This window comes from Drosophila takahashii, chromosome 3L, assembly GCF_030179915.1.
Source record: "Drosophila takahashii strain IR98-3 E-12201 chromosome 3L, DtakHiC1v2, whole genome shotgun sequence".
Lineage (NCBI taxonomy): Eukaryota > Metazoa > Arthropoda > Insecta > Diptera > Drosophilidae > Drosophila > Drosophila takahashii.
Window position 1 is genome coordinate 4,992,049 of NC_091680.1, and position 23,023 is coordinate 5,015,071.

The 23,023-nt window shown below is 37.1% G+C and overlaps 2 protein-coding genes across 17 annotated transcripts in view; one reads left to right on the forward strand and one right to left on the reverse strand.

Annotated features, from left to right (window-relative positions):
• Positions 1–401: 401 nt before the first annotated feature.
• On the forward strand, positions 402–1,275 carry LOC108066037 (S-phase kinase-associated protein 1). 2 transcript variants are annotated; one of them, XM_070215321.1, is made up of 2 exons: positions 402–1,065; positions 1,125–1,275. In XM_070215321.1, the coding sequence occupies exon 1, from the start codon at positions 503–505 to the stop codon at positions 956–958; it is 456 nt and encodes a 151-aa protein (XP_070071422.1). In that variant the 5' UTR covers positions 402–502; the 3' UTR covers positions 959–1,065; positions 1,125–1,275. The 2 variants fall into 2 exon arrangements, with proteins under 2 accessions (XP_070071422.1, XP_017009845.2); XM_017154356.3 differs by having other exon boundaries at positions 403–1,065; positions 1,122–1,275.
• A 1,814-nt stretch (positions 1,276–3,089) lies between these two features.
• Positions 3,090–23,023, reverse strand: part of LOC108066035 (protein nutcracker) — a 107,429-nt gene continuing 87,495 nt past the window's right edge. For 9 of the 15 annotated variants that reach the window (XM_044394367.2, XM_044394368.2, XM_070215320.1 and 6 more), the window contains 7 exons: positions 11,963–12,193; positions 10,986–11,231; positions 10,080–10,446; positions 9,119–9,148; positions 5,671–6,023; positions 4,908–5,184; positions 3,090–3,965 (listed from right to left, as the gene is read on the reverse strand). In XM_044394367.2, the coding sequence (XP_044250302.1) occupies positions 3,950–3,965; positions 4,908–5,184; positions 5,671–6,023; positions 9,119–9,148; positions 10,080–10,446; positions 10,986–11,231; positions 11,963–12,193 (1,520 nt within the window). In that variant the 3' untranslated portion in view covers positions 3,090–3,949. The remainder of the gene's footprint in view (positions 3,966–4,907; positions 5,185–5,670; positions 6,024–9,118; positions 9,149–10,079; positions 10,447–10,985; positions 11,232–11,962; positions 12,194–23,023) is intronic. The other 6 variants (XM_044394369.2, XM_044394365.2, XM_070215318.1 and 3 more) reach the window with 3 other exon arrangements.

Genomic DNA, 23,023 nt, shown 5'->3' on the forward strand with positions numbered 1-23,023 from the left:
GGAAGGAAATTCTCACAAAAGCTTAAGCGGATTTGCTGGAAATTCTGTGGGAAATGGAAAAAGGCCACAGCTCGACAAAAGTAGACAAGAGGTTTACGCAGGGTTTTGAACAGTTTGCAAAGCATAATTTTAGGCATTTCAAAATTTTTAAATGGCTCTTTTGATTTTCTATTTGCTTTTTACAACTGGACAACTTATTTTAAAAAAAAACTTACATAAAAGTAAACAAAATAAATGAATTTAATAAAAACATTATTAAATTAATAAAATATTTGGTAAGTAAAATATTAAATAATTGAAATATTAAATAGAAAATTAATAAAATATATTATAAATAAAATAATATTATTTACATTCAACAACTTAGTTGGCACTAGCTTGTTAAATCAAAAAATGTTAAATTCAATAATTATTAAAATCTTCTCAACAGCAAGCATAGAACATTCAATATCAAAACAAATATATTTTTAAATACCCATTCAAAGGTACCAAATTTCCAAAGATGTCGACCACTTCTTCACAATTAGAAGAACCAAAATATATTGAACTAAGGACCAACGATGGCGTGATTCATACAGTGAACACTCGCTTGGCCCTACAGATGGGACCCATTCGTGATTTGATAATGCTGGAGAAAGAGAAGAAGGTTAACGCGATTGATGCTATTCCATTGGCCAGAGTCGATGCCAAAAACATGCGATTTATAATCAAGTGGTCAGCAGCGATTCAACGTCTTAGAGGAAATGTAGAGCTTAAGCGTAAAACGATTCTTAAACAACTTCTTAGCGAAGAGGATGCCGACTATGGGTTCCTTTTGCAACTCATCCTGGCCTCAAACTATCTGCAGCTGGAGAATTTGCTGAAGGCTTCGACTAATCTCCTGGCAGATTCCATCGAGGCATGCGAAAGTGTCCAGGAGATTTGTAAACGTTTCAACGTACCAACCGACTCATTATAAAGGTTCCAAAAAGCATTCAGTATTATTAAGGAGATCGTAGTTACTTCAGCCCGGAAACCGATCTTTATAAATTTATAAGTGTAATATATCATAAATCCAATTTGTTCGTAAGTATTTAAATTATTGTTACATTATCACTTGTTACTTTCAATTTTTTTTCCAGAAGATCTCTTGTTCATTTTGTCACCAGTTGAAAAAGCCTTAGAAATCTAAAAAATGCATTTTTGTATGTAAAACAATTTTTATAAAATCTTGCTATTTCTGACCAGACAATCAGCCGCTGCAATAAAGAAAATAACATGTTCCCCCATCAAAAATGCGTTCAGAAATTCTAATTGAATTTTTTGTAGAAAAAACACAATATTTTTTGTAAGTAATTAAATCTTTATTAAATCTCAATTTGTCGGTGATTATTATTCAATATTTTTCTGGTTTTTCTGTTGTTCGTGATCTCTGTTTTTCTGTTATTTGCCAAAACTCTCGCTACGCTTATTCCGCTACTTTACTTAACTTCTTTACTCGTACTTAACCCTTTTCGCATTTGCAAATTGTCACAACTTTTACTGTGGTTTTCTTTTTTCTTTTTCATACTTCTTGGCCTTGACCCAAAATCTCTCATTTCTCCAATCGCTTCATGGTGTTCTTAGTTATTGCTATAGATCTTTTTTATTTTTTACTCGTTTGTTTTATTTTTGTTTCTGCAACTGCAGAAATTGGCAAAGATGTGTCGAAAAATAGGGAGTTAGGAAGAACCAATGGCAGAAGAACGAAAACTGGTGGGGATCGAGGAGGAAAGGCCCTGCTGTAATACGAAAGTCGGTTCTAGATAGCTCGCAATCGCATATCGCATTTGCTCGGGGGAGTTCGAAGGGGTCGAAACCGACAACGACAACGACGACTACGACGACGCCTCTGGCTCTTCTGCTCTAATTCTTGTGTATCGTACACTATAAATCGCTCCATAGAAAAAGTGTAAACTATGCTATCCCATATTGATAGAGTTGTATAGCTTCGGCTGCTCGCTCATCTCATATAAATAGGTGTATACATAAATGAATATATACATACATATATTCTGCCTTTTGTATAGTCATTAAATATGTATAATTTATTTTTGTTTTTATATATATTTGTTTATATGTATATATGCAATTTATATTGCTTAACTTTGACAATGCAACGCTTTGAAGCAAGAGGCAGACATAGAGAGAGATTCAGATTCAGATTCGGATTGAAACGAAGGACTGCCTGCTATATGTGGTTTCGATCCAGAAACCGAAGAAACATTACAAGTCCCTTGGCTCGATTCGGCTAGAAGTATGAAACTTGCAAAGGAAGCGCCACTGTATTACATTAAACTAATGTCCGCGGGTTGTTTATCCCTTAATCGGGGTGTTTTCGAAATAAGTTGCTTCGTTTAATTTATATGCTGTGTCTGCATCTGTATCTGTATCTTACTAAGTGTCCTTTGAAACGGAGTTCATTACGTTACGCTTTAGTTTTAGTTTTAGTTTAACTTTAGTTTTAGTTTTACATTTACTTTACGTCTTTTAAGTTTAAATATTCACGAGCACGCGCGAGCATTTCAATTTGCATTTGCCTCAAAATTTACAATTTTCTGGTTTTTGTTTTTTTTTTTTTTGGGAATTTTTCCATATTTTCTTCTTGGTTAAGTTTACTATGTGGAATGCTTGAGTAAAAGTTTCAGTTTCGCTTTTCCCTGCTTTTACAAAATAAATATTCATCGTGATGTTGTTCCATCTGGTTCCGAACTCTGTACTCTGTCTCTAAAAAGTTTTAGGTTACGTGACTTACGTCTTAAGTTGTAATTTTTTGTTCTTTTTACTGGTTCTCCTCGCTAAAAAACTTCATTCTGGGTCCAACTTGCTTCAGTTTATTTTTCCTGATATTTTGTTGCCATTTATTATTAGGGGTTTTCCTATACTTTTACTTTCTCCTTCAGCTTGAGCATTCTTTTGTCTGCTTTTTGGGTTACCTTCCTATCTCTCCACGATAAGTTTTGGATTTGCAAATTTTCTTTGGCGATATGTATGTACATGTTAGAAGACAATCGAGAACGGAACTTAAGAAACTCAGGCTGAAAAATATATATAAAACGAAAACAACAAAATTATCTTTCGTAAACATGTCTTTCGAAAAATTAGAATTTATTTTTCCGTATTATCGTATATGTGGTAGTTCTAAGTTTAATGTGTTGTTTTTGTTTACGTTTAAGCTTTTTACAATAATAATAATTATAAATGTAAAACATAATTTTTCGTTTAGAATTTTATTTTGTTTGTATTTGTTTTGTTTTTTTTTGTATTGTTTTAGTTGGCTTAATTCAAAAATTAAAAATGTATGGAAAGCAACGGTAAGTGTAAATTAATGTCTAAGCTTTAATGAATTGTTCTCAGCCATTTTTGTTTGCTTTAATGTAATTATTTAATTGAATATCATTTAGTGTTTCTCCTTGTTGTTGTTGTTTAATAGTTTAATTTAATTTTATATAATATAATACATAATTGCCTTGACTCAAGAAAGCGACTTAACATTTCTACAAAAGACGAATTGATATTTTGATTTGCGTTGTGAAATTGGCTTGAATATCGAAAGAATTTTATTTACACACAATTAACAAATAAAGAGGGCGAAACAAAGAACTTAAAATTAGAAAACCGAGCGGCACTCTCGCTATGATCAACAGAAACCTAAAATTATTAATTATTATGTTCTTGAATGTGGCCTTTCTTTCTGCTTCATTTTCCTCGCATTTTCACGCTCCTTCCTCTCTTTTTTTGTGTATTTTTTATTTTTTATTTTATCCGCATTTCTATGCCGGGTTTTGAAAGTTTTCTGTTTTTTTTTTCTTAGTTTGCTGGCTTAATTTTTTGCTTTTAAACATTTGTTGACAATTTGATGCTGCATAAAATACAATTGTTGCTTGGGTTGCTGTTGTAATTTGCTGGAAAGTTGCTGCCATTGCAATCGTCATGGCCTATGGAATCTGCAAGAGAAAGTTTTGATTAGTTTTTGTTTTAGCCTCTCGGTAGCCTAGCTTGGAAATAGAATTAAATGCGCCTGAAGTTTAAATGGCGTATGGCAGGTCGCTTGGCTCTTTAAGGATAAAGTCCAAGCGCACAAAATCCAAAAGCCATTATCCACTGCCCCCTGAAAAACACAAAAAACCCTCTAACAAAAACTGCAATGGAAATAGAAATGGAAAAACGTGGCCGCCACCGAATCCTTTGTGACTGCTGCATATCGCCAAAATACATTTGTAAGGGACTCGACTCGACTCGACTCGGTGACTGGTGGCCAAAACTGCACGTGACACTTCACTGGCCATTGGCATTGGCAATTTTTTGCTTGGCTCACTTTTTGGCCATTCGATTTGGCCGCAAGGACACGCCCGCTACATAATTCAGGGGCCTGTACACTGGTACACTGGGATGTCTCAATTGCGAGATTGCTTTGGCCCCTGAAACTACCGCCCACTTAGCCCACCGACAACCGACGACCTCACCCACCACCCACGGGAGCAATTTGCAAAACCAGTTACACACAGTTGACTGTCCTTGCCCACGGAAGCGCGAAATACCCTGGCCCGTCAATTACACCAGCAGAGTTTAATTATTTGAAAAGCCAATTGAGTGTTTAACACCAAGAGTGCTATTTAAATTAGCAAATAGTCTAAAAATCGATTAAAAAAGCGCAATGGGCCTTGGGACACTTTTAACAGTGTCATAACGCCATTTCAATAAAAAGAAAATAAATTTTAAAAGGGTCTTGCCTATTTTTAAAGCTGTCATTCGGTTTATGCTAGCTTTTGTCCATAAATTTAAATACAAGTCTAGTCTAGAAAATTGCTTTAACTAAATTCTTAACTATTTCCCCCAGAATCGCCATGATTTCCCCTAAATTCCTCAAGGCTTCTCTACAACCATACCTCGTCAAATGCCGACTGCCCTCGTGGACGGCCATTTCGGAGGACTTGAACTCGTTCAGCTCCTTGCGAATGGCGGCCTTGTCCTTCGGCGTCAGTCTTGTCCACGGCTTGTCCGCCCTGCGATCGTAATCGTGGGCCTGCGTGACCTCGATGTAGTCGTTGAACCGGATGATCTTCTTCTCCTTCAGCTCCTCGACGGTCGGTCGAAAGCTGAGTTTGCGCAACAGATACGATTTCTTCTCCTCCTTCTGCTTCTTCTCCTCGGCGGGTGATTGAGCTGCACAAAACCAAGAGAATGACATTAATAAAATTCAATATTTGACATAAATCTAAGGGTCAATGCCAACTAAAATCAAGAACTAACTAAGATGCCTGGGAAATTTATGCTAGTGAAGTTTGTATAATGCATTTTCTAGCCATATGTGCAAAGGCATTTTGGAAATGTATTATTGGGACATAAATTAACAAAACTCATATACATTCAAATAATTATTAAAATATTCGGTGCATAATATTTGTGATCTCCTACCATTATCATCCTTTTCAAAATATTTGAAAATATGTATTTTAAAAATACGTTTATAATAACCTAATTAATAAAACAAGAAATTGATTGTATAAATAAAAGGGTGTTAATAACCTAGTTAAATAAATGAAAGTAATAATGAATAAATGAAAAATTTTGGTACTTGATTTCTGATTTCTATATAAAATTCTTGATTTAAGAAAGCCTTTCCCCCCGTGATGTATGATATCTACTCACTTTTCAAGATGTTGCGCTCGACCAGCTCCTCGGCCGTGGGTCGCATCGACAGCCGGCGGATGAGACGGGCTCCGATCGCCTCCTTGGACTCCTTGAGCTCGTTGTCGTTGACCTGGTGCAGGATGTTGCGGTTGATCAGGTCCTGCTTGTCCGGCCGCAGTTGCAGTTTGAGGGACAGGGACTCCTTCCTGGCCAGTTTGGCCAGCCGGGTGTTGTCGTTATCCTCGTCCCTGTAGACAATATGGCCATCACTGTCGTCACTATCGCTGCTGCTTTCGCGTATCACAAAGGGCCGGGCATTCTCCTTGTTCTCCACGGTGCACGGCAATTGGATGTTGAACATTTGCTGCCTGCTGTGGGTTAAGCATCAAAGAAGGCGTCATATTAGACCATATTAGCATTATGTCATTAGCAGACGCATTAAACACTACGAAACAAACACACATCGCACAAAGCAAAACCACAAACAGTAACTACTGGCAACTACAGACGACAGACCATGCATTTCAGTCGCAGTCTCAGTCCTTCCTCCTCTGAGTCCTCCTCTCAGCCTTCACTTCTCTCCTTCCGCAATCTTGGCCAGGCAATCTGCCAGATTTAGCCAGCTTCTGGCACTCACATGTGCATAAATATCCCTCCTGCATGTGTTAAATTTATTCATCCACGTGCACACAGTTCTAGGTCTTTCTCTATCTCTTTTTACACTTGCAGGTGAAATGGTAGCGCGAAATATACATAAACAGTTTAAGTACCTGTTTTGCATATTTAATCGCATTTTATTGGCACAGTTTTACTGGCTAATAATGAGCTTATAGCGCAATTAATTATTATTTTTGTTGGGCAACCCATTTACATATTTTGTTTTAGTACAAAGTATCCTATTTAAAATCTCTAAAAAAAATGAATAAATATTCTGATCCTAAACGGATCGGATAAATTAACCCTATTACATTTTACATTTACTTCCATAATTTGAATTGAATATATTTTTATTTTTTGACTTTCCAAATTTATTATATTAACAGAAATCCCCTAATATTCTCTTCTTGTTTTAAATCTCAGAAATTAAATCCAATTGGTTTAAAAATTAAATTCAATTTCTTTTTTTAACATTCTTCTATTCAGTCTCAGAAATAAAATTAAATTGCTTTGAAAACAAAACTCAATTTCCTTTTTCAATATCTATAGAATTAAAATTCAAAATGAAAACCCCTTTCCTATTATTGCAGACCCCACTGTGTATCTTGTCTATCTTTTTCCATTTTTGTCCTTTAAGTTTTGTCGCCAAGCCGAAAAAGAGAAAAACGAAAATGCTTTTTCCACCTCTTTATTTCCCTTTGCTGCCGTGGCAGTTTGGTTTTCCCACCCCCCTCCATCTTTTTGTATTCTTTTTTTACTCTTTTTTTTTGTAAACGGCACGTGGAGTGCACATCTGGCAGCTCACACCAGTGCAAATAATATGCAAAACACATGCATATACGTACGTATACGAACGCTCATGTGTTTGACTTTGTACTTAAAGCTGTCGGGGGTTTGAAAAACTCGCCTCGAATGCCATATCCCGTTTGGCTGCTTCCGCCGCACTTTTGGGGCGTTAATGCAAAACACGATTGGATAAAAACTGAACAAAGCCTGGTGTTTTGTGTGCTGTGCTGTGCGGGGGCCACGCGGCGGATGAGTGACGCAGGACGCGTTTTCCCGTGGGGCGAAAAGAAGCACCACATTCTACATAGTTTCCTAGTGACTGTCTCCGAGGAAGTCGAGTGGAAATGCCACACAGGAAGTCCATATCTCTGGCGAAGATTATAACTTTATTTGCTGAATTTATGGAAGTATGATTTTAGACTTTTTTTTTACAATTTAAAAAAATGTGAGTAATACACTTAATGGTTTAAATTGCTTAAGTTTTTGATTAAATGGCTTTGTATTATTCTATCCCTTTTATCTTTAGTTCTTGAATTAAATTTATGGCTCCTATATTTATCTAATTAAATCTTTTATTTCATTTTTTTTTCAAAGCAGTTTATATTTAGAATTGCTTAAACTTTTTAAATTTATTTGAAGCTCTCTTTAAATTAATTGTGTAACTCCTATATTCCTAAATATTTTCCAAAACTCTTAAAAAATATTTAAAAATTACAATCTTCATCCATTTCCCATTTTAAAAATTTCTGCTGAACCATAACCTTTATGCTCTCCCACATTTCTTCTTTCCTGAAGAATCTCCGTCACATTTCAAGCGATTTAGCCTCCATCAAAATGGATTCATAGTGCGACATAACCATAAATTCAACCCACTCTCACATTTTCCGATAGAAAGATAGATAGATAGATGTACAGATGGTTAGATATTGAAGGGCGGGGGCGCAGTGCACAACAAGAAATCGCTTTTTACCAGGCACGTTTCGCCGAGCTTCGGTTTTCGTTTACGCAGCTCGCTGCTGCAGCTATTTTACATATTCGCCTGCTTTTTATTTGATTTCTGTGCGTTATAAAGTGCATAAATTGTTGGCCATATCAGTCATGTGAAACGAGAGAAGAGCGAAATACTCGAGCCTGTCTTTGTCCGCCACTCAATTTGAATTTCAATTTCAATTTCGATGCACTGGCGGCACACTTGAAGTTTTCATTTGGCCTCTGGACAACTTAAAGGCAAAGTTTGCCTAATGAAAAAACTTGACCTACACCGGGAAACTCATTTCCTTTTTAGGTTTTCCACCCTGCTTTCTTCTTTTTTTTTTGCATATTTCGAATGTGGGAAATATCAAATTAAAACTGGGAAGGCAAATTGTAATTTGAAACAAATTCCTTCTTGAAATGAAACATGCAGGACTCAGAGGGAAATACAACAGACAACAAACAGTGGCGAAAAAAAAAGAAAAGACAAAGAAAGTTTTTACGGAAAAAGAATTCTACACACACATACATATACGCACACACACACAGATACTGGGGTAATGGAGAGGACTCGAGTGTTGTTGTGGTGAAAAAATAAAGGAAAAACTCATAAGAGGCAAACAACGAAAATCGCAGCAAAAAAGTTAGTAATTTAATAAGAGTAAGAGTACAGTTGTGTGGGTGATTGTTCGTGTCGGTGTGAGGGAACTACCAGTGTTGTAAAGTTGTTTTCAGTTTTTATTTACCCAAAAATAAAACAAAAACTTGTAAAAAAAAAATTCAGACAGCTGAGTGTTAGAGTGCAGCAAAGTGCAAGGATACAATGGAGAGCAGTTTTTGTAGTTTTGTTTTTGTTTTGCTTGTGAGGGGATTATTTTCGAAAGGACTGCGGGGAGTGTTATACAACTGAGTACGAGTGTAGTGTTATATAACAACATTTAAAACATTTAGAAAGAGAGAGCGATATATGTGAGAGGGTGCACTAAAAGCATTTATTGTTTGGGGTTTCATGATTTTCACATTACAAATAAATTAGCTAAAAATTGTTTACCATAGTCTAATCCGTGGTCGTAGTATTGGCCTGATATTTCGTAACATATTTTGTTGTTTTAGTTGAGATAGTAGTAGTAGTAGTAGTAGTAGATATAGAAGTGGATGGGTTGTTCGACACGCACACACAAACGAATCGAATCGAAATTGTATATGAAATAGAACAAACACAGGTTTTCGGGGGGCAGTCGAAGGGGGAGGAGAAGAGAACAAATTTGTTGTTATAGAAAATAGATCGAGTAACAATAAAAACATAACAAATATAGAAAGGGTTTTTTAGGGTAACTATTCTTTGGTGAGCTTTTCTTCGGTTTAAAGTAGATAAAAGTTGTGATTAAACTAGAGAGAGAAATTTTCTCCGGGCAGATTAACAAACTTTAGTTGGGTGTTTGAATAAAAAACTACCAAAAAACGTGGGGAAATTGGGGGTGGATAAGGACGTGTTTAAACAGGTCAACAGGGAGTTTAGTTAAACGGTACAAAATTATGCTACATAAAAGGGTAATTATACGGTTTATGCTTTATAAGGGGGAAATATAATGGTCTTTTGTTGTTTCTAGAAAAGGAAAAATATTAAAATCATTTTCTTTGAATTTTTATTTATGTTACTAATGTTCAATTTAAAGAAGAATATAAAATATAAAATTATAAAATTTATTTAAATTCTGAATTAAATCTGGACTACTCTGTAAAATTCTTGACAACAGAATCTCGAGGTAACCTAAATTGCCCAGATCGGTTTGACATAAAAATCTTTTAAAAAATGTAAAGTCGGAAATAATCAAATTTAATTGAAGAAACATATTTAATCGGTTATTTTTATAGAATGGAAAATGCAACTTATTGCACTAGTTATTTCTTTTTAAAATAGGAGTCTTTAGGCAAAATATCTTTAGTTCTCCCTGCTAAAGCACAATCCGTGTTTATCCCTTTTCTTTCTGGTAATCCCATCTGGTACTCACTTGAGCGAATAGTTGTTGCCCGCTGCATCCTGGCGAACGACCAGCGGACGCTGGTTGGCCGACTGTTGGGCCGCTGCTGCGGCAGCTGCTGCCATTGAACCAATACCGCCATTACTGTTTGCCATGGCCGCCGCCGTAGCCGCGCTTCCCGCTCCATGCTCCTGGGTGGGCGTCACCGGCGTGGAGGCGGAGGCCGGCTGGATGCCGCCCTTTTTCTTCAGCGCCGACTTGAGAGGAACTGCATTTGGTTTGGGCTCTTTGGCTGGAATTTCCTCGACGCGCTGCGTGTCCATCATGCGCACATGGTTGCCACCGTACGGGGCGTACTCGTCGTCCGAGTCAAGCTCATCCTGATCCGGATCGTGATCTATTCGGGGGAAGATATATCAGATTAATAGGGTTTCAATATGGAAATTGAATTTTAAGGGTTAGGGTCGAGGAATTGGGGAGGGGACTAGCTATTTGGGGGTGTTGACATTAGGTTTATAAAATTGTATTTATTTTTCAAAATTATAAATAGGTTAAAAAATAAATATTATTACAAATAATATTATTCTTTTATTGTTATACCATTTGTAATTTGTTTTAAAAGGTTTAATATTTTTTATACTAAGACGTACATTTTTTTTATTAATTTCTTTATACCTTAAAAAAAATTTCAAAAATATTTATTTTTAAATAGTAAAATATTGTATAATGTTAATTAAGAATATTACTGAAAATTCTTGTTAAAACATTGAATATATTAAGCTTTATAAACCTAATATCAACATATTCCCCAACTAGCATACATTATGAAGTGCGCGTTTTTGTTAATGAGCTGAGGTTTGGCTAATCTAAAAGTGGGGTTGGGTTCTTGGTTGGTGGGGGGATTCTCAGGATAGGTGGGACTAGGTCGGGAATTACCATCGTAGTCGTAGTCCTGCTGGTAATCCTGATCGTTGACGGCGCCTGGCCCGTGAGGTCGTCCTGCGATGAGCGTGGGACTCGGAGTGGAGAACATCGGGGGCGGTGGGATCGGTCCGATCTCCGACAGCGGAATCGGCGGCTCCGGCAGTTCGCTGAGCATCACGCCCGGCGGCAATTTGCCACCCGGATAAGGGGGCGGAGTGCTGCCCGGCGGACCACCCACCATTTTTCCATCTTCGCCATCTGATTTGAGATCAATTAAAAAATTGGTTCGCAATCGTATTCGAATTTTTTGTTGTTTTTTTTTTTTTTGTAGTGGAAAGAGGAGAGGAAGTAGAAGTTACAGATAGATAGATTTATAGAGAGAGATAGAAAGTTTGAGAAGAAAGTAATTGAGCAGCTCTTCCTCGAGTCTAGCCAATGTGTGTGTGAGAGTGTGTGCATGTGTGCGTGGGTGAGTGACTGTATAGGTGGTGTGTGCGCAGTGGCTAAGTGTGGGTGAGCTTTGGCGATAGAGAAAAGGAAACTGATAGATCGGTTTTAAGGTTCTTGAATCCATTAAAGGAAGCCTTGGATATAATAAATAATGCTAAAATCTAAATATTCTGATTTTTAAATTGAATTTTTTATTTTATTTATAAAACAAATTAAAAAAAAAAATTTTTAACCATTTTAGGTGATTAAAAGCCGCTTATAGAATTTTGTATTTTCTATATATTTAAAGTGTCCTTTTTGGTTTAATAAATAATATTTTATGTTAGCATAAGGATTGATCTGGCATCTAAAATATTATTTGTTAAAATATCAAATTTCCAAATTTATTTTCTGAATTAAATTCAAGTTAATTACCCCCTGAAAAATTAAATTCTTTCTAGTTATTTTCATTCTTCAATTTCCTTTTTCCCTGCCACCCAGCGTCTTAATATCTAATGACTTTAAGAGCGATTCGCAAGGACATTTCGCCCTACACTTACACATGTGCTCGTTGTGGTAGCAGATGTTGACCCCGCGACGGGTCAGCTTATTGGCGCCGGCGAGCGTGTTGGGGCGCTCCATCTTGCCACTCCCATCCACCTGGTGATGGCCACCGCCTCCGGGGGGCGGGAGCATCGAGCCCTGGCAGGTGGGCTGCTCGATGTTGGGCGTGGATATTGTGCCATTGCCTCCGTGTTGTTGTTGTGCATCAGTCTTGTCTTTTCTTGGTTCTGCAATGAGAACAAAAAAAGAGAAAAGGACGAAATGAGTCAGGAGCAAACTAATTTATGTTTAAAAAGTAGCCAGCCAGCACACACAATCCACTTGGCAGCTTATATGTATTCGTGTGTGCAGGAGAATGTGCACTGGACAAGCTTTTACTTTAATTGTCGTGTGTATGCTGTGTGTGTGAGTGTGCTGGTCGGTCAGAGGCTTTTGGTCTTTGGGTCTCCTCCGCTTGGCGGTGAGTCCTTTGGGCAGTCCGCAAATTGCCTGGCGGGCAGCTGGGCGTGCAACCACTTCACTGGCCACAAAGCTCTTTTGTGCACCAAGAGAAAAAATAGTGAACATTGTTTTCCTATTAATTCAAAAATATTTCTATCTTTTTTTAACTATAAGAGTAATATAGTACAATTTTAATAAGAATTTTTATAAACTTATTTTTCATGTTAAAAAAGAAAATATGTTTTAAGTATTCAAAGTTTGACCAATTTTACCATCTATAACACCCAGAATTTAAATTATTTTTCCCTTTAGAATTTATTTTCTTGGTTAGTTAATTTAATTTAAAATAATCTCCATTTCTCCCAGTGCTCACATGTCCCTGCTCTCTTTTTTCCACTTCTGTTCATTTTCTCCGTGCTCGAGAGTAATATTTTTAATTGTTGTTAAAGGCTTAAGCGCTGCCAACTCGGCTGGGTCAAATTGCGGCAAGGACTCTTGTGCTTCCTCATGGGCTGACATGGCGGATGCGCATTATTTCCTTGTTAAATTTAAGTGAAAGGTATAAAAGAAAAGCGATGTGACGTGGGGCAACAACAAAAACAAACCTCAAAACGACCGGAAATTGCCCAAAGTCCCAACTTTTCACTCGTACCACTTTATTTTTAGACATTATCCCACTGAAGAAGAGCCGAAGAAAATATCTTATTTTCGTACTATTAGCGCAAAAGATCACGCAATTAAAATTCCAACCTTAATAGACCTCAGAAGAAGATCGCTTACAAAAGCAATTAAAGTGAAATTCCAAATACATTTTGCACTCGCTGATCGGTTGACAGACAGCCAAAGAGAAGCCGTCGAAAATCCTGCGCAATTCCCCCGCACACACGAAAAAGAAAAAGTATTTATGGCCTAAACAGAAATGAAAATATCGCTCACACGGCCATCAGTCGATTAATTGGCGGTTCGGACTAGCAAATTAATTCCAATTTTTCAACAAGTTGCGTGGCATAAACAAACCGCAGCAGCAGTAGTGAATAATTCATTGAATATTAAATGCAAATGTGCAAAGGAAAAAGAATTCGGATTGCATACCAGTTGGGTTGTTAATCGCACGTAAATAAATATCAAAGCGGCTTTAAATACGCAGCACAAATTGCCCACGGAGGCGGCGAATATTATATAGTATCAGAACAGGAGGCGTGGCAAATCGTCAGCACCTCGGCAAACTATTCGAAACAGATACGAATTCCTCTGGCACTTTGCCATCCAAACAGCCCAACCAAAAAGACTTGACGTGTTTGCCTAAATATGTTTTTAAACAAAGCGTATTCTTCTCGTTTCGTTTTTTGTTTGACGCGCTGAAGTAATGAAATTATTTTCTCGCATCAAGTTCAAACAGTCAAAGAAAAAATATAAATCTGATGGCTGTCAAAAGAAAAACCGCAGAGGAAAATACCTTGACATTGACATAGGTGAAGTAATGGCTAAATATTTAATTATTTAATAGAATTGTTTGGTAAATGCATTCCAAAGCTTTTAATGTTTTCCAATCTGATTTGATGCCGCCTGTCAAAGGAAGAGACCTTGACTTTGACATAGGTGCAAAATATTGTTTATTGCATACTAAACGCACAACGGTGGTAATATATACAAAAGTGAAACTAATGTAAGCAAAATGAAAACCAATTAAAATTCAGTATCAATTATGCAAATTGAGATAAAATGTTCTGGCTCTCTTGGTCATTTATCAATTAGAGCTGACAGGCCGAACTTAAAACACAAAGTGAGGGCCTTAAATTAGCTGGATATCTTTTGGGCTTTTGTATCTCTGATGAAAATACACCCACACACCTTTTTTCCTGAATTTATTCGGGTAATCTGTACACAGGAAAAAATCTTTACAATATTTTTAAAGCAATATAAAATAGATGAAAACGAAACTTAACACCTTTTCTCCTTTTAAAAAAAATTTATCAAATATTTCTTAATTTTTACAAGTAATAATATATTTCTATAAAATTTTGGAGTATTATGTCAACTTTATAAATATTATTTTATCCTGAATTTGTACAAATAATGTTTTAATAAATATAAATTCACTTTTAGAACTATTTTTCTCGCTGCAGAGACCTTTGAATCCCCAGCTGTCCTTTGTAATCATTCGGGGAAAGTCATCAAGTAAAGTTTCCCCGCCCGCCTTTCCCTCGTTGTCTCCTCTTCTAGTTCCCATTTCCCTTATCACAGAACCATCTCTCGTTCTCTCTGTCTGCCGAACAATGTGCACACTAATGACATTAATTAAGCAGAAAGTTTGGCCTCTAATTAGCAAACAAACACACGCACACACCGAGTAGAGTAACACGATGTGGCCAAACACAAACATGGCTAAAATCATTATCGGCCAAATCCCCGCCTTCACTCGGCCTCCTCCTTCCGAACACTTAAAACAAAACTCTAATCAATTACCCCAAGAAGTCTGGCCTGCAATTACAAATGAGGCAGACACATTCTGCGGGGGGTAGGGTCGACATCAGACAGTCGTCTCCTTTTAGGGTAATTAATGCATAAAGTGTTGGCTTAATTTCAGACAAGTTAACATTCACGTTTACATTATTCACTTACAGAATTAATTATTTAAAAATCATGTCAAATTTGATTCTCGAAAACAAGTTAAGCCCCCACCCAAGTTAATTAAAGTTTGCCTGCCACAATATGATTTTCTCGCACGCAACAACAAAGTTGATTTCTGTGTGTGGGCGACAACACACACAGAGTGACGTCACACGGGATTTTGATTCATGTTAAACGTAATGCGGAGATTTATTTATAATTCAGCCCTCGGTCCGTGAAAATCGAGGGGAAAAATACGGAAAGTGAACAATTCGTTATGCAGCCGCCAACTAATTGCGCGGCCACCCACACAATCGCATATGAGCAGGTACACAGAAAGAAAATATTGACTAATATTAATAATTTTTAACGACGTTAAATTAAGATTTAATTAAGGGGACAAACTTTTTTAAGTTTGTTTAGGAGTGTTAATACATTTTAATTTATTATTTAAATTTTTTGATGAAACCCAGATGTAATAAATTCTAATAAGTTGCTTGCATTTTCTAAAATAATTAATCATTTTGTGGATTCAAGGATTATCCCTAATAAATAAATTATCCCAAATAACCCCATAAATTGATATATTTTATTTACAATTGGTTTCTCTGAATGACCTCTCCCGAAAAAAAGTGTTTGTTTTATTTCTGCTCCTTCTCAACAAATCAGCGAGGAAAAGGGGACGAAAAAAGTTGGGCAATGGGAGTCGAGGGCCCACTGTAACTGCAGGCAATGTGTGGATATTTGATAAATAAGCAATGAGCATTGTGTATTTTTGCGGTGGCAAAAGGAAGAGGGCGGGGGATAAAGTGAGGAAGTAGCCCTGGGAATGCTGCTGCAAAAAAGCCGCAGGCAACAAATTTTCATAGCTCATTTTCAGTTTCAGTTTTTGCATGGCAGTCTGAGGACATTTGGGGAATAAACGAACGAACATGTGAGGCGGGAATACTCAGAAGAAGATGAGGGGCAGAGATACCCCCATGTGTGTGTGGGGATCTCCCTTTAGAGATTGACAGGCCCAGGGAAAGCTTGACGTCACAACGAAATTACATTACTCATACGCCATGTGCCCATGAGCAGGGGGTTTGAGAGTAAGCGAATATCAGGCAACAACACGTGCATTTGACTTTAACCCTGGCTGAAGAAATTTATATATGCCAGAGCCCGTGAAAACTGCATCTTGGCCTCCAAAACTGCTAGAATTACAAAACTACATCACGTATACGCCCCGTGCTGCACGGCAAACAACTTGGCAATTACAAGAATCTCACAATCTCGCACCCCCGCCCCATTTGCAGCGGCTGTGCAGGCATTAAATCAACACTCTGTCACAATTCATTAAATTTAATTAATGCACCCACCTCGCTCTCGTTAGTTCAATGAGAAAATATGTAAAGGAAAAAATTATTTGAATACATATGGAGAGATCTACAGAAATGGAGAAATTTAATTCAAGAAGTTTATATAGATTTTTATACCCGTTACTCGTAGAGTAAAAGGGTATACTAGATTCGTGCAAAAGTATGTAACAGGCAGAAGGAAGCGTTTCCGACCCTATAAACTATATATATTCTTGATCAGGATCACTAGCCGAGTCGATCTAGCCATGTCCGTCTGTCCGTCTGTCCGTCTGTCTGTCTGTCCGTCTGTCCGTATGAACGCTGAGATCTCGGAAACTATAAAAGCTAGAAGATTGACACTTTGCATGCAGATTCTAGGAGTTCCTACGCAGCGCAAGTTTGTTTCAAAAGAGTGCCACGCCCCCTCTAACGCCCACAATCCCTTATATACGATTTTAAAAATTTCAATATTTCGGAAAAGTAAAAATGCAGTTTTATGGTGTTTATCAATACCTATCGAAATGTAGAAGAAATTTTTCAAATCGGTCCATTCGTTAAAAAGTTATGCGTGATCAACGTTTTCTATCTCTATCTCCATCTCCCTCGCACTCCCTTTACCTGAGTAACGGGTATCTGATAGTCGGGGCACCCGACTATAACGTTCTCTCTTGTTCCTACTTCTAAAGGAAATATTTATATTAATTTAGTTAGCAAAAAAAAAAAAGAATAAAGTATAGATATGGATTTTAAAATGTATATTATTGAAATACTAAATATTTCTATTCATTCATAATAACAATACAAAAATATAAATAAAGGCCTTTAATTCTTTTCTTAAAAAATAAAAAAAAATGTGTTATTTTTGTAAACTTGAATCACACTCAATCAAAAATAAATCCCCTAATTGAATTTAGCTTACTTCTGACAACCAAGTGTCAAAAAGTCTTTAGCTCAAAGGTAAATTGTGTGGATGGTTATATATTCTTGCCTAATATAAGTTGACTTTTTGCCGCACTACTTTGTCTTATCCAATTTTCTTTGGTTTAAGTTAAAGAACTTGCCCCTACAATTTTCCTTCGCCATTCATGGACCGAATTTTTAATTTTATCACACTTTTCACCACGTTGCATGGAAATTCCCCTATCAATTTCGCCTTTTTGACATGTAAAGCTCTCTTGCTTGCAAGTACTCTTCTGCCTGTTAACTCGTCGCAATTCACAATTTTCTATTTGCCATTCGTCTTTTCACAGTTTTTTCGTGTTTGTCGAAGCGAAAAACATTTTCCACTCGAACAAGTGCACTTGACAATGGCAAATTTTATTGAATGTAAAGCAGCAGACTGCGAAAAAGGGTTTCGGATGTTCCTGCGACGACGAAATTGTCAAGTTGAGCAAATAAACTATACGAAATTGGGGTTGCACACGCCGTTTGATTTAATATACGATGATGCCCTTTCACCTTAGCTAAGCTGTTGCTTCGCAGGCTATATATTATATACTACATTTTTACACAGACTTCCATTAGCTGGCGAATAAATTTCGGGGGGCACTTAAGCCCACATTTCACCCAAAAGTATCTCTGAACTTTGGCCTTTTTGGCGCGGCTGTTCGGCTGTTTACTTTCAATATTCTACTCACGGCGCGGCGAGTAAGAAAAATAAAGAAATACCCAGGTATTTCTCCTCCTCAACAACATTTTTACACCCCGCAGCCCGAAAAAGACGACACATTGGCCCACAATTCGCTGGCCGAGATTGAAATGCGTTTGGCATTTAGCAGGTTAATGCAAAAATAAACACATCAAACAGCGGGCTGCAGACAAAGGCACGGAGCTCAAATACCTGCGTCGAACAATTAAAAGTTTTACGATCCAAAGTAAACAAAACAATGCAAACGCCAAATTAAAAGGCGATTAAAAATAAATTAAGTTTACCCCGGCCAAATTGTTATAAGCCAAATGGCAAACGCAGCGGGACGACGAGATGTAACATTTAACTTAAATAATGTTTCGAGTATTTCACTTTGCAACTGAAACGAAACAGCCACCCACTAGGTAAAGTGAAATTCCTCCCATTGAAATGTACACAAAGGTGAAGGTCGAATGCCACAAAAACATAACCATCACTCGTCCACTTGAATTTTTCTGACCAAGGAAAGCTCTCTTTATTTTTTATTTGCTTCCCCATTAACGAAATTTCTTAGCCAAAGATTTGTCATCGCAGTGAGAAAACTGCTTTTGGGTGGCGAGGGAAATCAAAATGTGGAGGTGACGATTGATGGTCAATTCAAGTGGGTGGAATCCGACAAAATGCTTTTGGCTTTTCGGAGGATGTTTAAAAACAGCAAAATCTATTTATTTTCATTAAATAAATTCGGTTTAAAATAGAACTTAACCTTTAAGTATCTATAGATGCTGTTGCGGGATATTTGTTCTAGCTTAAATAATTACCTTAATAATATTTAAGAGGAATAAATATTTTATATGTATTCCGCTATTAATTACCATTTTAAATTGAAATTTCCATATAATATTAAATTTTAATAATTTTTTAGAATCATATTTCAAAGGAAAAAAAGTGTTGTATTTAATATATTTTATTAATTTCCACAATTACACCCCATTAAACCATGGCCAACTCGAAAATTTCCAATTAAAAGTTAAGTTTTTGTGGAAATGCGAAACCAAAGTGAAAGTCAGTTGCTATATTCCAATTAAATGGAATGTTCGTCGCTTTTCGTTTTCGATGAGGAGGACTTTTGTGCCCCAGACCAATCTCTAATTGGAATTCTGTGTTTTCTCACCCACAATTTCCACCGCTTTCTCCGTCGCTTTTTGCCATTTGGCGTTGCCTACTTTTCTGGGCGCATCTATAAAATTTACACCGCATCGGCGCGTGTGTGTGCGTGGGCTGGAAAAGTGGGCGTGGACGAGAAAAAAGGGGAAAGGGGCTTTGCTGACTGCTGTCCATGTGTCGAGTGAGCGGCTCGTAAAGTTTCCGGTTTTTCCCCCCGCACTTCTCGCAGTCTTTGATTATGTTGGAAAACCGCAGTTCAAGTTGAACCGCCGAGCCGACCTTTCTCCCCATTTGCAGTTTCGAACTTGGTTCGCCAACTTTGGCATAACTTTTTTTTTCGCACACAGAACTCGAACTCTGACTCGCACGTTGTTGATTTTTATTTTTATTTTTATGGCATTATTTTGTTCTCGTCGTCGACCAATTCTTTATGCGGGCTGGGCTGTCGAAACGGTTTTTCATCAACTTTCGGGTGGATTTTCCTCGCCTGTTTCCCTTTCTCGGTTTTTCGGTTTCTGTTGGGGTCGTTTCCGAGTTCAAGAAAAATTAAATGTTATTTATGCTTTTCTCGTTTTGTATGTGTTGCCCAGCCTCATTTTTTACGATATGCAACAATTTCTTCTTCGGTTCGCCCATAAATCAGGCAAAAGAGAGAGATTTACGCACCTTCCACAGTGTCCGACCTTTTAAATGAATTTATTTAATACTCTCTAGGCTCTATTATATGTAGGCTACTTACTCTCCTCGCACGCTCATTTGTTTTCATTTTTACACACAATATTTATATTTATTTGGCTCCCCTGCATAACTGAGTGCTGATTTCATCTATCGAATTAAGAAAGTAGCAGCTAAATTTTGTTGCTGCCGCCTCATAAATCTGTTGCGTTATATAGCCTACAAATACATATTCGTTTTGGTATAGCATATTGAAAAATACAGAAAAATATATAGGAATTTAAGAGAGACAATGCGACATTAATTTCTTAGGGGCCATAAAACAAAAAATACCAGAACAGAGACAAGTTCTTTGGGGGAAATCAAAGAAAATAGGGTATAGGATGGATAGAGAGATGAACTGCAGCGAGCGTCAACTGTCATTAAGTCTTAATGTATAACGATTATCATCATTTGCGTCTTAGCTGAAGAACTTTTGACACTTGCTTGTCAGAAGTGGCCAAAACTCAATTAAGCGATTTCCTTTGATAAATTATTCAGGTTATTTTTCTGGACTGAAAAATTAGGATTTTAATGGTTGTTACTAGGGAATATTTTCATTTTATGTTTAAATACGTGTATTTGAAATGAAATACCATTTTTATGTCTTTTATTTGACTTTGTAGTTATAAAGCAGAAAAATAGGTTGAAAATATCGATATATTAGATTTTTTATATTTATCGTATCGATAATATCGATATTTTTAAAAACTCAGAAAGAGGCAATATTTTTGTTTAATAACACGTCAGAAAAACATAGATGTATACGATAAATATCGAATATATAGATAATAAAACAGGTTTTTTTTTAAGCTACGTTCAAGCCGTTTTTTATTAGCTTCAGTGATTTAACAAATATCGAAAACATCACATTTATTCCCATACACAAATAGTAAATCAACTTGTCGCTTGTCAAAGTGACACTATTTAAATTCAACTCATTAATCAAGCACAGCTGCTCACCCAAAGAACCCCAGAAACCCTAAGAGGTTTTTCCCCAGATTTATCTAGCAAATAACCGGGATTACACACTCAACTCGACACAATCACCTGTCATAGGTCGTCGACCACCTTCCATCAAACGAAAACTTCTAGACACGGGGCAATATCATAAAATCTTCATGCGTCTTAACAAGCCCGCAAAAGGAAAGGAAAAGTAGAGAAGTAGAGAAAAATATGGCAAAGGTAGAAGGGAAACTCATCAAATTGGATTTCGTTGTCTGGGGCAACCGATCCGGATTCGCACGGGGTGTCTGCGCCACTCGTTTTGGCCGATTTCTGGGATTCTTAGACTCGGGTTTAAATTTAATGAAAGCCCCTCTCTAAACGGCTGAGACTTAACAGGGCAAAATCGGGTGTACAGTACACTAGGCACATTAACGAGCTGGCAAAGGCGGCAAAGTAGCCCAAGGGCCTAGGACTTTTTCACCATTTTTGGCAAGAGGTTTGGCTGGGTTTTTGGGTGGAGGGGTGGGGTTTCGACACGTGGTGCGAGTTGAGTAACAGTAAACGTCACTTTAACACTGCCAAACGAGTTTCCCTTTGGCCCAAGGCCATATTTGTGGGCTAAAACGCAAACAGGCCCCAAAAGCTTTTCACACCCAATTGCTGGAACAACAAAATAACACACAGTCTCAGCTGCTGCAGGAAAAACGCTTAGCTCCTCCGGCCAGAAGGAAAAGCGCCCAACACACAATGGCTCTGTGTCTCTGCTTTTCCCTTTTTTCCCTTTTCGGGGGGAAAACTCGCCAGTAATATATGTTTTCCAGTTTCCCAGTGTGTGTTCGTGTTTCGTACGTGCTTTGAGCTATTTTTTGTTATGTTTAACGCATACTCCGAATTATGATTATATTCTGCGCTCGGAAAGACAAACTCGTGTGTTAGGAGATGTTGGGCGATTCTACAGTGGGGATTCTCTAAATTAAACTATTAAAATTAGTCCGGAAAAAATTCTATTACTTTAGGGGATTTTAAATAATTTATTTGGAATTTGTGTAAACCAATTTAATTTATAGGTAATTTATTTGTTTGTATTTCATATTTTTAGCAGAATTTAAAAAGCTTATTTGGAAATTATTAGGATTTTTTAGGTAACTAATTTGGTTTATATTTAATAAACAATTTAAATCTGAATACATTTTTAATATTTATCTTTATTATATTTAATATTTAATATTTAATATTTATCTATTTATCTTTTAAAATGTTGTAACAGAACTAAAAACTTTAAAATGTGTTTCACCTGTAGTTTCTCCACCCCAGTCTTTATCGAAATTGAGCAGACAAATTGCTTGCCTAACAATGTGTTCTAGACAAGCAGCTTCCCTCAGCCAATAAGCTTTGTTTCTACGTATTCCAGCGATTTCTGTAGGTTATTTCATTAGATTTCACAGTTTTCCTCTTCTCGGTAACAAGTTTTTCGCAGGAATTCCTCTTATGGTTGGATTTCCTGTCCGGTCCTCTACCATGTGTATTCCCCCATCTAAACCATCCTTAAAACATGGTTAAGGGCGTTGGCTTCAATCAATAGCTGAAGGTCACACGACTCGCTCAATCTTTCCCTTTTATTTATTCTATGTAGAATAAAACGAGGCAAAAAATGATAAGCGTCCTGTTGGGCACATTAATCATACGCCATGTGTTGCGCCTGTCGCAGAGCAATTAGTTTCAGCATTTACGGCTTGAATTATGCAGAGGATGCCCTGCCCTGCAGACTATATGTATATTCCTTCGGCATCTTGGGCAGTAAATTGCTTTAATTGACAGCGGAAGTGCCCCGAATAAAACATTTTAGCGACTGGCGGCGTTAGAGGCTTGCAATAAATTAGCCATCACTTTTGGCCAAAAGCAGCAGCGGATGCCTGCAAGGTCAACATTATGATGATGATTTCTTGTTTGTTTTTGTTTTTTCATCTTGGACGTGGCGAAAAAGAAATCTGTTGACAAGAACTTGAGCGGGCATTTTCGGCCAAAACGACATAATTAAAAAGAAATAATTTACTGCCATTTCTTGTTCGTTTTTCCTCTTCTGGACGAGGAAAGTGAAAGTAATAAACATAAATTTAAGCCCCGGAGCAGCCCAAGGATTTGCAATTCTCTAGGGCAAGCTGCTGACTGCCATGATTGATGGCGGAATGTGGAACGCAAAGGCTTTGTCT

Coding starts and splice junctions, on each gene's coding strand:
- LOC108066037 (XM_070215321.1), top strand. CDS start 503: ATGTCGACCACTTCTTCACAATTAGAAGAACCAAAATATATTGAACTA.